This window comes from Stenella coeruleoalba (assembly GCF_951394435.1).
Source record: "Stenella coeruleoalba genome assembly, chromosome: 9".
Lineage (NCBI taxonomy): Eukaryota > Metazoa > Chordata > Mammalia > Artiodactyla > Delphinidae > Stenella > Stenella coeruleoalba.
This window is the reverse complement of record NC_137155.1, coordinates 77,838,902-77,851,371: the sequence shown is the minus strand read 5'-3', so window position 1 is coordinate 77,851,371 and position 12,470 is coordinate 77,838,902. Positions and strand designations below refer to the sequence as shown.

Below are 12,470 nucleotides of genomic sequence, written 5' to 3'. Positions count from 1 at the left end.
GGGGCTTCTGGGAACCTGTTCTACTTGCTGGAATGGCCTGGTGATTCTAAGACCCCATCTGTTTCTGAATAACTCTTAATTTGTTCAGTGATCATTTATGAGTACCTCAAAGCCATTCTAATAATTAATATCCTTGATTGAGTTTCACAGGGTGCAAAGCATTAAATGGGTGATTTCATTTGTATGATATGGCAAGGCCTATAAACACAGAAGCAGACGTTATATCTTAGAAAAACAGATCAATTCCTTTTCACAATTTACAGAGAGTTTTAAAGGACGCTCAAAACATCCATGCCGTGCCACAATTCAATAGTAGCCTTTTATAAATCAGTTATACAGGATTTGGCCTATTGTTTCAACCTCAATGCTTTGCCAATAAAATTAAAGAAATAATTCAAAGAAGTTATTTACCAGATCTGTCAGCTTTACCTAGAAGTGAACTCTTGGCCTAGTATATCAACATATGTATACATGGTTTTGAAAATAAGGAGATATATATGAAAACAATGGGGATATAATCTGAGATTTTTCAGTCCCACTAAGTTACATATTTAGTTGGGAATTACAGACTTTAGAGCAGATTAGCCAGAATAAATTACCAATACCACCACTTCTACTTGTATGCTATCAGCATAATCAGTTGGTGCTTAGTTCATACAAATTCTTGATGGCATTTTTTAATGCACACACATGTCTTTTTTTCAGGTACCCTGGTTTTGCTACAGATTCAACTGTTGCCTTACTTGTAGGACTCCTGTTCTTTCTTATCCCAGCTAAGAGATTGACCAAAACTATACCTACAGGAGAAACTGGTTGAGTATTATTTATAATTCTGAATGAATTTGACAGAAGAGCAAAAATACAAAATTCCCTTGGTTTCAGTTAACACGTAGAACAGAAGGAATGGACATGGACACAACCCCTGGCTTACATCTCCTGTTTATACACTGCAACCCCTATTCAGACAGCACACATCCTCTCCTTATACGCAGGATTATCTTACTTTGCAGAAGGTAGACGTAGATTTCCTTATGCACCATGGTTATGTAGGATTCTGCTATGGGTGATACTATTTGGTCTGCCATGTACCCACTTCCCTGGTCATAATCGGAATTAATCTTACTATTGGCAAACGTAGGAAAAGGAGCTTGGAAGTCATACTTCAAGATGAGCCCTTGGTAATTAATACTGAGGATCTAAAAAGGTGACGAGTTTCAACGGGAAGAGTATTTACAGCCTCATAAGTAGCCTTGGAGAAAATGCAAATCAACCCCACACTTAGCCATAACCTAGTGTCACAGTTGAAAGAAACCACATTCAGTGGGAGCGTTCATTGCCTTTATAACACACAGACAAGAAAGTGTGTGTGTTTATGTGCGTATACCCATCCTGTCCCCAACACACACACACTTCTTAAACATAGGATCCATCCATGCCTGTGCTTTATACTAGCACAGAGTATTTTGGGTAGTCAGATTCATGTTGTCAATATGGGAAAATGGTTTAAAATTGTTTGGAAATGGCCTAGCAGAGTTGTAGGTTTTTCATTCATCCTTTATCTATTTATCTATCTATTTATTTATTTTTTATTTATCTGCTGGGACGGAACTGGGAGTCATGCAGTTGGGTTGGCCCACCTGCCTCCTTGAGTCAGAATAGATAAATGACTAATGGGTCACATTTCCAGGACATGATATATGTAAACAGTATAGTGTAGAAATACATGCCTTTTGTTCTTCACTTGAGACTAGAATATCTCAAATGTGTTATAAGGAGGTGTTGTAATATAGAGCAATGATTCCTGTGAGACCCTGAGGACTCTGACCATTGCAGTCAAAGCCCTAAGGCCTTGCAGTGGCAAGTGCTATGCTTGGCTTAACTCCTCTGGCTCCCACATCTGAGTCCCCTTCTCAGAAAGAGCCTTGCCCTACCCACCATCCTCTCCCTTCTCATTCTGCAGCTCCTCTTCTCCCTGATAAACTCATTCACACTAGGTTTTAAAATGCCAAATAAGACATAAAATATTCAGTTTTAGATGAGAGGTACATTCAGAGATGATTGCATTTTGACAGGATATATGGCTTTAATTCGAGCAGGAAATAGCAAAATTTCCATCAACAGTGAGGGTAGGTTTGGTTTAGGTTTGGGATAAGGAGACAGGAAGGGGACTTATTAGTAACCTTAAAACCTCACCATGTAGAAGCTTGCCTGTTATACACAAATGTTAAATGGGCATAATGTGTTCATGGATTATGTTATTTCTAAGCAAATCAATGGAGCTATCAGGACCCAAATATCAAGAGAAATCCTTATGATTATTGCTTTATGAGCATTTTAAGGGTCTCATGAATAATACATAAATTTTAAAATCTGAACTTCAAATTATTTTAAACAGAAATTCTGGTGAATCTATCATGACCCTCCTCATGATTTGAAAAAACAATAAAATATTCAAATAGATATAAGTGAATAATAATTATAATGTTCTACTGATGCTGTTGAACCAATGGCGTATTACAGACATTTCACATAGCAAAGGACAGTATAGCCCAATGCACTTGTGACTCATAGTAGGCAAAGATGTTAGTGGAATGAATGAATAAATGAATGAATGAACAGTATTATATATGACAGTGTTATTTATCTAAATTTATTCTATAATAAAATAGAAAGGATTTTTACAAGTTATGGATTTTTTTCTTTTTTTATAATATAATGTTCTGCCTAGGCCAGGTGGAAATTACTCAAAGTCCAGATCAAGTTTCCTATCTAAGAACAATACAAGAATATTAAAAACTTCTTGTGAGATGGCTACTTAGGATAATAAGCAATGTCATATTGTCATATTTTAAGCAATGTGTAACTGTAGGACTTTTGTTTTTCAGTTGCTTTTGATTACTCTCCACTGATTACTTGGAAAGAATTCCAGTCATTCATGCCCTGGGATATAGCCATTCTTGTTGGTGGAGGGTTTGCCTTGGCAGATGGCTGTGAGGTAATACTCTGTGTCTAAGATAGTTAGCAATTAACTAGACTGTTCGAAAGAAGAACGCAAAGACAGTCAAGCTTTTGGAATGCTCAACTTCATCCTTTCATTGTAATGATGCAGATTTCAGTAGCCATGCAGTAACTGTACCACACAGATGAGGTAAGTTCAGAGTTCAAGAATCTTTATAAGCATAAAACATCATTGTTTATGATGTCCCAGCATATCAAAAGAAAAAAAGAAAATTAGAATTCTTAATCCATGAAATAATATTAGAAGACCAGCTTAATAAGAAAAATATGTTATATAAAAATTATATGTACATATTTTTTTTTGTTTATACCTTCACCTTATTTGATGATGAATTTAAGTTGCTCTCAGATGTCTCTGCAGTATATCATGGTCCTAATGTTGCCAAAGAAGCATGAGAAACAACAGTACTTTATTACATTATTTATTACATATCATATTAAATATATTAAAGGTACTTAAAACATGCTTATTGAATGAAGTCCAGAAAGAATTTCACATAGCCATGTTTAATATTGTATTATGTCTAATTGTAGGAAGAAACAAAACCGTCATGAGAAATAAAGTTGGCTATTTCTTTGGCCTGTCATCTATGCAGTTGATATAAAGTAGAAGTCTGGGGAAGCCTTTGTCCCTTGAAATTGCCCTGGTTATTATAGGGTTGCTAGAAGAAAAGTATCTTCTCCAGAAATTCCATGAAAATCCTCTCCTCTTTAACTAATTATTCGGGACTTAGTAGCCTTCTGTGAAACACTCAAAACTCATGGACATTCCATTTCCTTATTCAGTCATCAAAGTAAAAATGATGGTGAGAGAGAGATCATGTCAAGTCCTTCAGTTTCTGAAAAGTTGTATTTTTATACTTTTCAAGACAAATAACTATCTGTTCTGTTCTATTCTTGACAGTCTAAGGGAAGACTGGTTTTTACTTCTGACTTTATTGTCAATTCTTCTGTATGATATTTGGATACTGAGTTTTCAGCAATTTAGTAATAGGTGAAAGTCTTAGAAATTGTCTCAGTTCTGAGTGCCCCTTACAATGTCGTTTTAGGTCTAGATTTGGCTTGCCTCATAGACTGTTCAAATATAAATGACAGAAATAGAAGACAAATACACTTTTCTACTAGCTCAGTAGTAATGAGATCAGGTTTCTCAGAATAAATAACTTCTATTCCTATGTCTGCTAATTTGAATTGTGAGGAAATCAGAATCAGCAATTCTAGCATTGACGTGAATTTGTTCATCTCTCCTTCCTAGAATATCTGTCACTCAAAGTGGTTTTAAAAGCACTGGCCAGACCCTAGAATAGCAAAATTGAAGGAAATGAAAAGGTGTGGACTTAGTCTGATGCACTAGGCTCTCTCACTGGAAGAATGAGGGAAACCATGGAGGGACTCTGCTGTGAAAATCCTAGTACAAAGAATCAGGTTTCTGTGGGATACCCCAAATCACCCTATTTCTATAGCTGTGGACAACTATTCCACTAGAAACTGGTTTTACAAAGATTTGGAGACAGTTACTTTTTAAAAATTTTGTTCCAAACTGTAATTAGTTTGGCAAATGCCTAGAACTAGATAACCTTTCTAGTCGGGAACTGTGAGATTGCAGCTCCTAAAGCTTTCACCTCATTGCTATTTCCTCTCTCTTAAATGCTCCTTGATTTTGGTTCAACATGATTGAACTCTCACGAACTGACAGTCACCTTCAAAATCTTATCAGTGAACAACTCCTCCTCTCCCATTTTCACACATTCCTCAAAATTTTTCTATTAAGTTAAATACGGAGGACTTAACACTTTGACTCAGGTCTCCACTAAAATGGAAATAGCACAACAAAAAAGTATCAATCTCTAAAGACAAAGAATAAATGGCAGGAACAATAACATACAAGAGATACTGATAAAATTTAGAAGATGGAAGAAGATATATGAGGGGTCAATGACTTTGTAAAGAAGTAGAAAAAGATTCAATCTACAGCCTGCAAAAAAAAAGCCAAAAAGAAACAAACATGCATCCACAAGATTCTGGAAAAGTTTAGGAATTGGAAGCAGCAGATTAACTGAAAGCTAGAGAAAAAACCAGCACTAAAAATGGAAGATTGTTTAAAAAGTCTGTAAGGAGGTGTGAGCCTCCAGACACTCCCTCCAGCCCTGAACAGAGAGACAACTGCCCTCTCTCCTCCCTGGTAGAAAATTTAGATTTACTCTGTAAAAAATCGAATCATTGAGACACTGGCTTACAGTTCAGTCACCTATAGTAATGTCTTCCTCTCAACAATCTTCACTTAGACACAAAGAGCTTCCAATTGTGATTTTATCGCCTCCCTTTAAAACATAAATAGGTAGTCCAGGATTACCAGACAGTGGGGAAAGCCTCTGATACAACAACCAGTAACAAAAAATAAGCAAAAAGAGAAAGAATACCAAAAAGACAAGGAAAATGTGTAAAGTAAAAGAAAACTTCCAAAATTTTTCATTGATGCTTCAAAGAGATATCAGAAACATTAAAGTCATGAAAGTAAAACAGAATGTAATTTTTTTTTTTTTTGGAAAAATTCTGTGAACATAGCCTATTTTATTTCCACAGGGGATGCACTGGAAACTTTTTTTTTTAATTTAATATAATTTAATTTTTTTATACAGAGGGTTCTTATTAGTTATCTATTCTATGCATATTGGTGTATATATGTCAATCCCAATCTCCCAATTCATCCTACCACCACCACCCCCCCACGAGAATGTAAATTTTTTTTAATGAACTAGATAGAAAATAAGAAAGAGCCACTGAAAATAAGAAATAGAACAACAGGAATTTTTAAATTCAGTAGCAGGGTTAGAAATTGAAGTTTGAACTTATCCCAGAAAATAGAACAAAAAGATGAAGAGAAAATAATATTATTAAAAAACAATAAGAAAATTAGAGTATCAATCCAACAGCTGATCAATAATAGCATCAGAAAGAGAAGGGGAAAAAAAGAAGAAAGAAAATAGAAATAGAAGGCCACTTCCAAAAAATATGACAAGAAATTTCATGGAACCGAGGACTTAAGAGATTCTGGACAGAGAGAGCTACTGAGAACCCAGTACCAAACCACCTCATGTAGGATTTTGATATGATCCCAGTGGCTTCCAGAGACAAGGGACAATATGTGGTGTAATCTTTTCCAGCTGTATCTAATCAGGTGTAGATAAAATCCATTCTTAAAATATATTTAAAGATGAATTTGTGCCAATGTGATTTAAATGGTAAATAGTCTTTTTCCATCTAAAAAACAAAACCCAGGGAATTCCCTGGTGGTCCAGTGGTTGGGACTCTGCGCTTCCACTGCAGGGGGCACAGGTTCCATCCCTGGTCAGGGAACTAAGATCCCAAATGCCTCGCGGTATGGCCAAAAAAATAAATAAATAAAAATAAAATAATAAAAAATAAAAACCCAAAACAAACAAAAAAGTAAGTCAGAACTGCAAATAATATACATAATATCTGGCTATCACATCTGGCGATGTTTTTGTCAACTTCTGATCTGAGGGTATACTGCTTGTAATTAGAGCATTTCTGATGTCCATCCTACTTTGTCATGAGCATACAGATTCACACATGCAGCAGCTCACTGAAATCTCACAAATGGAGGATTTTCCCTTCCATTTGACTATTAATTTGACTGTGGCAGATTTTTCTGTATTATGTACAATGAATCCAAGATCAGAATATTATCCGGCTTCTAAAGAACCCAACTGGAAGCCACAGGAAGTGGAGCAATAATTATTTGGAGTGGTAATTTTTTCAAGTCTAGAATTCTACAAAAGCTAAATATCAAAGCAATGTGAAAAGAAAAGAAAGAGGTTTTCAGACATGCAAAGACTAAAAAAATTTACTTCCCATGCACCAATTAACAGGAAGCTACAGAAGATGTGGTCCTGTGGCCCACCAACACAAAGAAGTTAGCAAGAAAGGATTCCCACATCAGAGAGAGATGAAGGGAATCCACAGTATGCTAGTGAAGAGAAGTCTCTTTATAACAGTAAAGTAGATCTAAAGAGCAACTAGTCCCAATGGAGCAGAAAAAGGGAACACTACAAAATTGATACCTCCATTAGGGAAAATGAAAAAGGACAATTACCTGAAATTTTTATCTACTTGTGAGGCGTTTTCCATTTTTACTGGAGAGTGTACTGGAGAATTAGTGATAGATACTTAGAAAACTAAGCAAACAAAAGAGTAGGGAGGGCTTCCCTGGTGGCGCAGTGGTTGAGAGTCCACCTGCCAATGCAGGGGACACAGGTTCGTGCCCCGGTCCGGGAAGATCCCACACGCCGCGGAGCGGCTGGGCCCGTGAGCCATGGCCGCTGAGCCTGCGCATCCGGAGCCTGTGCTCCGCAACGGGAGAGGCCACAACAGTGAGAGGCCCACGTACAGAAAAAAAAAAAAAAAAGCATAGGGAAATTATTTCCTGGAAAAACAAACAAACAAAAAGTAAAACAAAAAAGTGAAAGCAATCACAGTACACTAAGTGGCTCAGTTGTGAACGATATCCATATAATCATAATGGCAAACTTTAAATATTGATTTAACCAAAAATGTTGACATATGAGTGAGTGTAAGGGAATGGAGGGTGGGGACAGGAAATATATGTATGGTGGAAGGTGTTAGAAAGCTGAATTCTATGTATGGTGGAAGGTGTTAGAAAGCTGAATTCTTATGCACGTATTAGGAAATCAGTAAATAATGTCTACATTTGAAAATTTAGAAATATGAAAAAGTAGAATTTTGTAAAATAGCTATCAACACATAAACATGGTTATAAATAGCTAATATGGATGAAAGTTGTTGCCTCTGGGGAACACAGATGTGGACAGAGGTAGACCAGAAAGGCTGCTCTTTTCTTAAAGCCCTATAGTACTACATGGCTTGTTATACCCACATATATTAATTAGATATAATTAAAATTTAATTGAAAAGATGTGGGAAGACAATTCAAACTTCCTAAAGTTTGGTATATTAAAATGAGAATAATTGCGAACTTTTCCATGCCAAACCGACCTAGATCTAACAAACCACAGAAAAACATGAAAGATTAAAATTATACTTTAGAAACTGAGTTCTTAGATCAAATAATGCTTTTTAATATATTTAAATGTCTGATTAAATGACTTATTAATGAATGCTAAATATCGCAAATTTGTTTTTTTAGGAGTCAGGACTATCTAAATGGATAGGAAATAAATTATCTCCTCTAGGTTCATTACCAGTCTGGCTAATAATTCTGATATCTTCTTTGCTCGTCACATCTTTAACAGAGGTAGCCAGCAATCCAGCTACCATTACCCTCCTTCTTCCAATACTGTCTCCATTGGTGAGTATCTCATTTATCCTATTTACACTATTCATTGAAAGAATAGTGTTCTACTTTGTGTGTTCTCATATTGCAGTGTGGAATCATTTGGGTCCTGAATGGTCCCCCTGTAGGTAACTTACAGAGTCGTCCTTATTTGCATTCATACTTTCTTAGGAGACCTCAACTCAGGAGAACTCTTTTCTTCCATGTTCAAGCAGCATGATCTTAAGTGAACCCTCTACCTTCTTTCTACCCATATTCTTCATTTGCAGATAAACAGGAGGGTCAGCCCAGATCCTTTCCAGCTCTAGAAGACTTTGGGATTCAGTGCTTCCTGGCAACTTTAGTATTTAGATCTCTAACACTGATACTTCTCCCTCCAGAAGATGTCTTGAATTTTTGAGAAGTGCTTCATATAAGTGATTTGCAAGGGAATAAAAAGCTATGTTTACACTTCAGGCTTCAAGCTTAAATGTCTTAGATGCAGTTCTCTACGGCCCAGGGAAGAATTTAAAAAGATAAGAAGCAGATTTGCAAGGAGAGACAGGGAAGACTGTCTCTCTTCCTCTCCATCACTAGCTGGCAATTACAAGAAACAGCTTCAAGTAAAATGTTTTTCTTATTGGGACAGATGAGTTTGGTGAAAGGAAAGCACTTTGGATGAAGAAGAATTGCCCTTCTGGAAGTGTTCTGCTACCAGCTCAAGGGGCAGATGTTGGCATTCTTGAGCTGCTTCAAATTAGAAAAGAAATGTAGGCAGGTTATGTTGGTAAAATACAATTTTGGGTTTTTTCTGGTTTTTATTTCTCAACATGGAGCAGTTAAAAAATCATGTGATAAATTAAGAATAGTAGTAACTCTTCTGTGATGATTCCTAAGAAAATATTAAATTACATATGTCACAGAGGTAGTAAAGTTAATGGAATGATGAGAAGCTTTGGAGCCAGAGGGACCTGAGAACTCTGTAAGCTCTACTGCTTGCCAGCTATGTGTTTGGATCAGTTACTTTAACGTTTATGGACCTCAGTTTCTTCATCTGCTATTTGGGACTACAGTTATGATCTTTTAAGGTCGTAGTGAAATTTAAATTATATATATATAAATATACAATGTTATTATGTTATACATTATATATATGTTAAATTTTACATATATCTTATATATATTATATATATAACATATATATATATATATATACACACTTAGCACAGCACTTAGCGCTAGATCAGTTATAAACAGCTGCTGTTTTAATTTTGTTTCTGGAATAAATGATACTTTATTTTCTAAATGAACTGAGCTATAATGCTTAAATGGACGCCAATCACCATATAAACAATGATAAGAGGAAGATACGTTTTCTAAAAATTATTCTTCCAGTTATAACTGCATTTATGTATATATACTTTTATGTCTTTATATATCAATCTGCTTCTGGGAAAGTTTATTATAATAATTTTGCTCATTTTGATGCCTATCTCAAAATTTTACTTAGACTCCTTTTTATCTTTTCCAACAGGCTGAAGCCATTCAAGTCAACCCTCTTTATATTTTGTTACCTTCTACTCTGTGTAATTCATTTGCATTCCTCCTACCAGTAGCAAATCCACCCAATGCTATTGTTTTTTCGTATGGCCATCTAAAAGTTACTGACATGGTGAGTGAGCTGAAAGAATGCTATCAAGACCAACAGACATTATTTTGTGATATCTTGGGTTGTCTATCCTTTTATACGCTAGTCAACTGCTAGGAAATGCATAGCCTGAGTACTACTTCTGAAGGTGAGTTCATGACTGGCCATAGAATTGTTTTTAAGAGTGATACTGGCCATAGAATTGTTTTTAAGAGTGATAACCAGAAGCAAACATGCCATTAATATTTACAGTCACAAATACAGAGATATTGAATGCATCAGTAATACGCTGGCAGAGGAAGAGAGCAAACAATATGGCTTAAACTTACATGTCAAGATCAGGACCCAACTTGACCTAAGCAAAAGGGTTAATGAAATTCAGCAATCAAGCACTGTGGTTTACTATCATGAATATTTACAGAACTGACATTTGCTCTGAATAAGATGTTGGGCTCAGTGCTTGACTGATGAAAAGTCATCTTTCTTTTTCTGATTCTAATAGTGGCACCTGAAATAAAACGAAATGAAATGAAGTGAAATGAAATGAAATTAGCACAAGCAAGTAATAATAGAAACTTTAAGTGACAAAACGTGCACATTTTGCCAATTACAAAAGTTGTGGTAGAGAAGGACTAGCTTGAGAATATCCTGCTCTTCTCTCAATCTTGATCACCAGCTTTCGGAACAAACCAAGCAAGACTATAACTAAAGGCAATTCAGTGAGTTTGCTGTGCAAATGCAGTTCCAAGTTAAGCCCCAGGTTCTTTTCTTCCAGACAGATTGCTGTCCCTAAACCCCTGTAACGTAAAAATTCTGGAAATGCCTCTATGCAGAAGTCGTATAATCTCCTTTGGGTAAAGAAAATGAGCATAATATACAATATAAACTGTGCTAGGTATATGAATGTTAAAAAAAACCAGGATTCTAAAATAAACGAGAGGCTTGCATGGACAGAACAGGAGGCCTCTATAACGTTTATTTTGCCTTGGGGCTCCATGTTTTAATACAGAGAATGCAGAGATAAGCAAGCTTTCTCTGTAGAGAGCCAGAGAGTAAATATTTGAGACTCTGTGGGTTATATGGTCTCTGTCACAACTACTGAATCATGAAAGCAGCCAACAACAACATGTAAACAAATGGGCAGAATTGTGGTCCCGCGAAACTTTCTTTACAAAAACAGTTTATGGGCAGTAGTTTGCCAACCTCTGTCTTAATAGCTAGAAAACAATTTGAGATTGTTTAGTGCCACCAGAATAATGACGTCAGACCTAGAAAAATGGGAACTCTAAGAAAGATGAATGGAAGAGGTATTAAATCTCAATAAGAGAATACTGAAGGCTAAACTAAAAATAATATGGAGTGAATATGAAGGATTCAGTTTTCATATAGTGACCTGAACCTTATTTTCACTGAAATACAAAACCGCAAAACTCAAATCCTGATTTGACATGAAACGGCAGATTTTTAAAGGGATTTTTCTCTAATCAGAATGACTTCAGTATATTCCTAAGAGGAACCTCTCTGAGACTCTCAACCTAAATGGCATTTAGTTGGGAACAGATTCTTTTTTGACATGAGTGGAAGGACTCCTTGTCTTATGAAACCAATCATTGATATTAATCATTTAGGATGCATGTAAATCTGACATATGCCTTCTTCAACAGTATTCCAATTCTCCCATAGGTTGTTTTGGGGTTTTTTTGTTTGTTTGTTTGTTTTTGAGACTGACATTCATGTTCTTTCGTATTCAAGGTTAAAGCTGGACTTGGCGTTAATATTGTGGGTGTTGCTGTCGTGATGCTTGGCATGTTTACCTGGATTGTACCCATGTTTGACCTCCACACTTACCCTTCCTGGGCTCCTGCAGTTAGTAATGAGACCATGCCATGACAAGCATGAATGCTCTGACTATCCTGTGGTGGGTTTTGGGAACCACTAAGAATTCACTACAAAATTTGGCTCTAGAAAACTGATGACACTTAAATTAGTCCTGGTGTAGCTGCTGTAAAACACCCCAAACCTGCTTTGAGATGCAACCAAGACCATCTATGTGCCTTCATGAAGAAGCCCTCAGTTGAGATTTTGCTTATGGACCATATGCATCCTACTTCATCATAAGAATAATTTATAACTTGACCTTCAAGAGATTAGGTCATTTGCTTCATCTTACACTTTGGGTTCAGTGTAACATTTCAAATGTCAATTTGTTATTTCAGAAACTTTCCATGAAGGTAGAAATAGAAAATAAAATATACAAGTTTATTAGCTACTTGTATAAATCATTTCTGTAGTGTCCAAGGGAATTTTCTGAAAAATCAAAGCTGTGGTCATCTGGTAGTGCAAAAGAAAAGTTTAATCTAAGTAAAATATACATTCCCTCATTTAAAAAATATTCCAATCAGATTACTCTTGAAATATCCACATAGTATAAAAATTGAAAGTTAAGGGCTTCCCTGGTGGTGCAGTGGTTGAGAGTCCGCCTGCCGATGC

The 12,470-nt window shown here is 36.0% G+C and overlaps 1 protein-coding gene across 1 annotated transcript in view; it reads left to right on the top strand.

The window, feature by feature from the left end:
- The window catches only part of SLC13A1 (solute carrier family 13 member 1), a gene marked incomplete at its 5' end in the record, with an annotated part of 76,106 nt that extends 63,946 nt beyond the window's left edge, over positions 1 to 12,160 (top strand). The window contains 5 exons of the mRNA XM_079932479.1: positions 706 to 812; positions 2,886 to 2,995; positions 8,207 to 8,368; positions 9,867 to 10,004; positions 11,733 to 12,160. Of these exons, the coding sequence (XP_079788605.1) occupies positions 706 to 812; positions 2,886 to 2,995; positions 8,207 to 8,368; positions 9,867 to 10,004; positions 11,733 to 11,870 (655 nt within the window). The 3' untranslated portion in view covers positions 11,871 to 12,160. The remainder of the gene's footprint in view (positions 1 to 705; positions 813 to 2,885; positions 2,996 to 8,206; positions 8,369 to 9,866; positions 10,005 to 11,732) is intronic.
- Between the last annotated feature and the right edge of the window lie 310 nt (positions 12,161 to 12,470).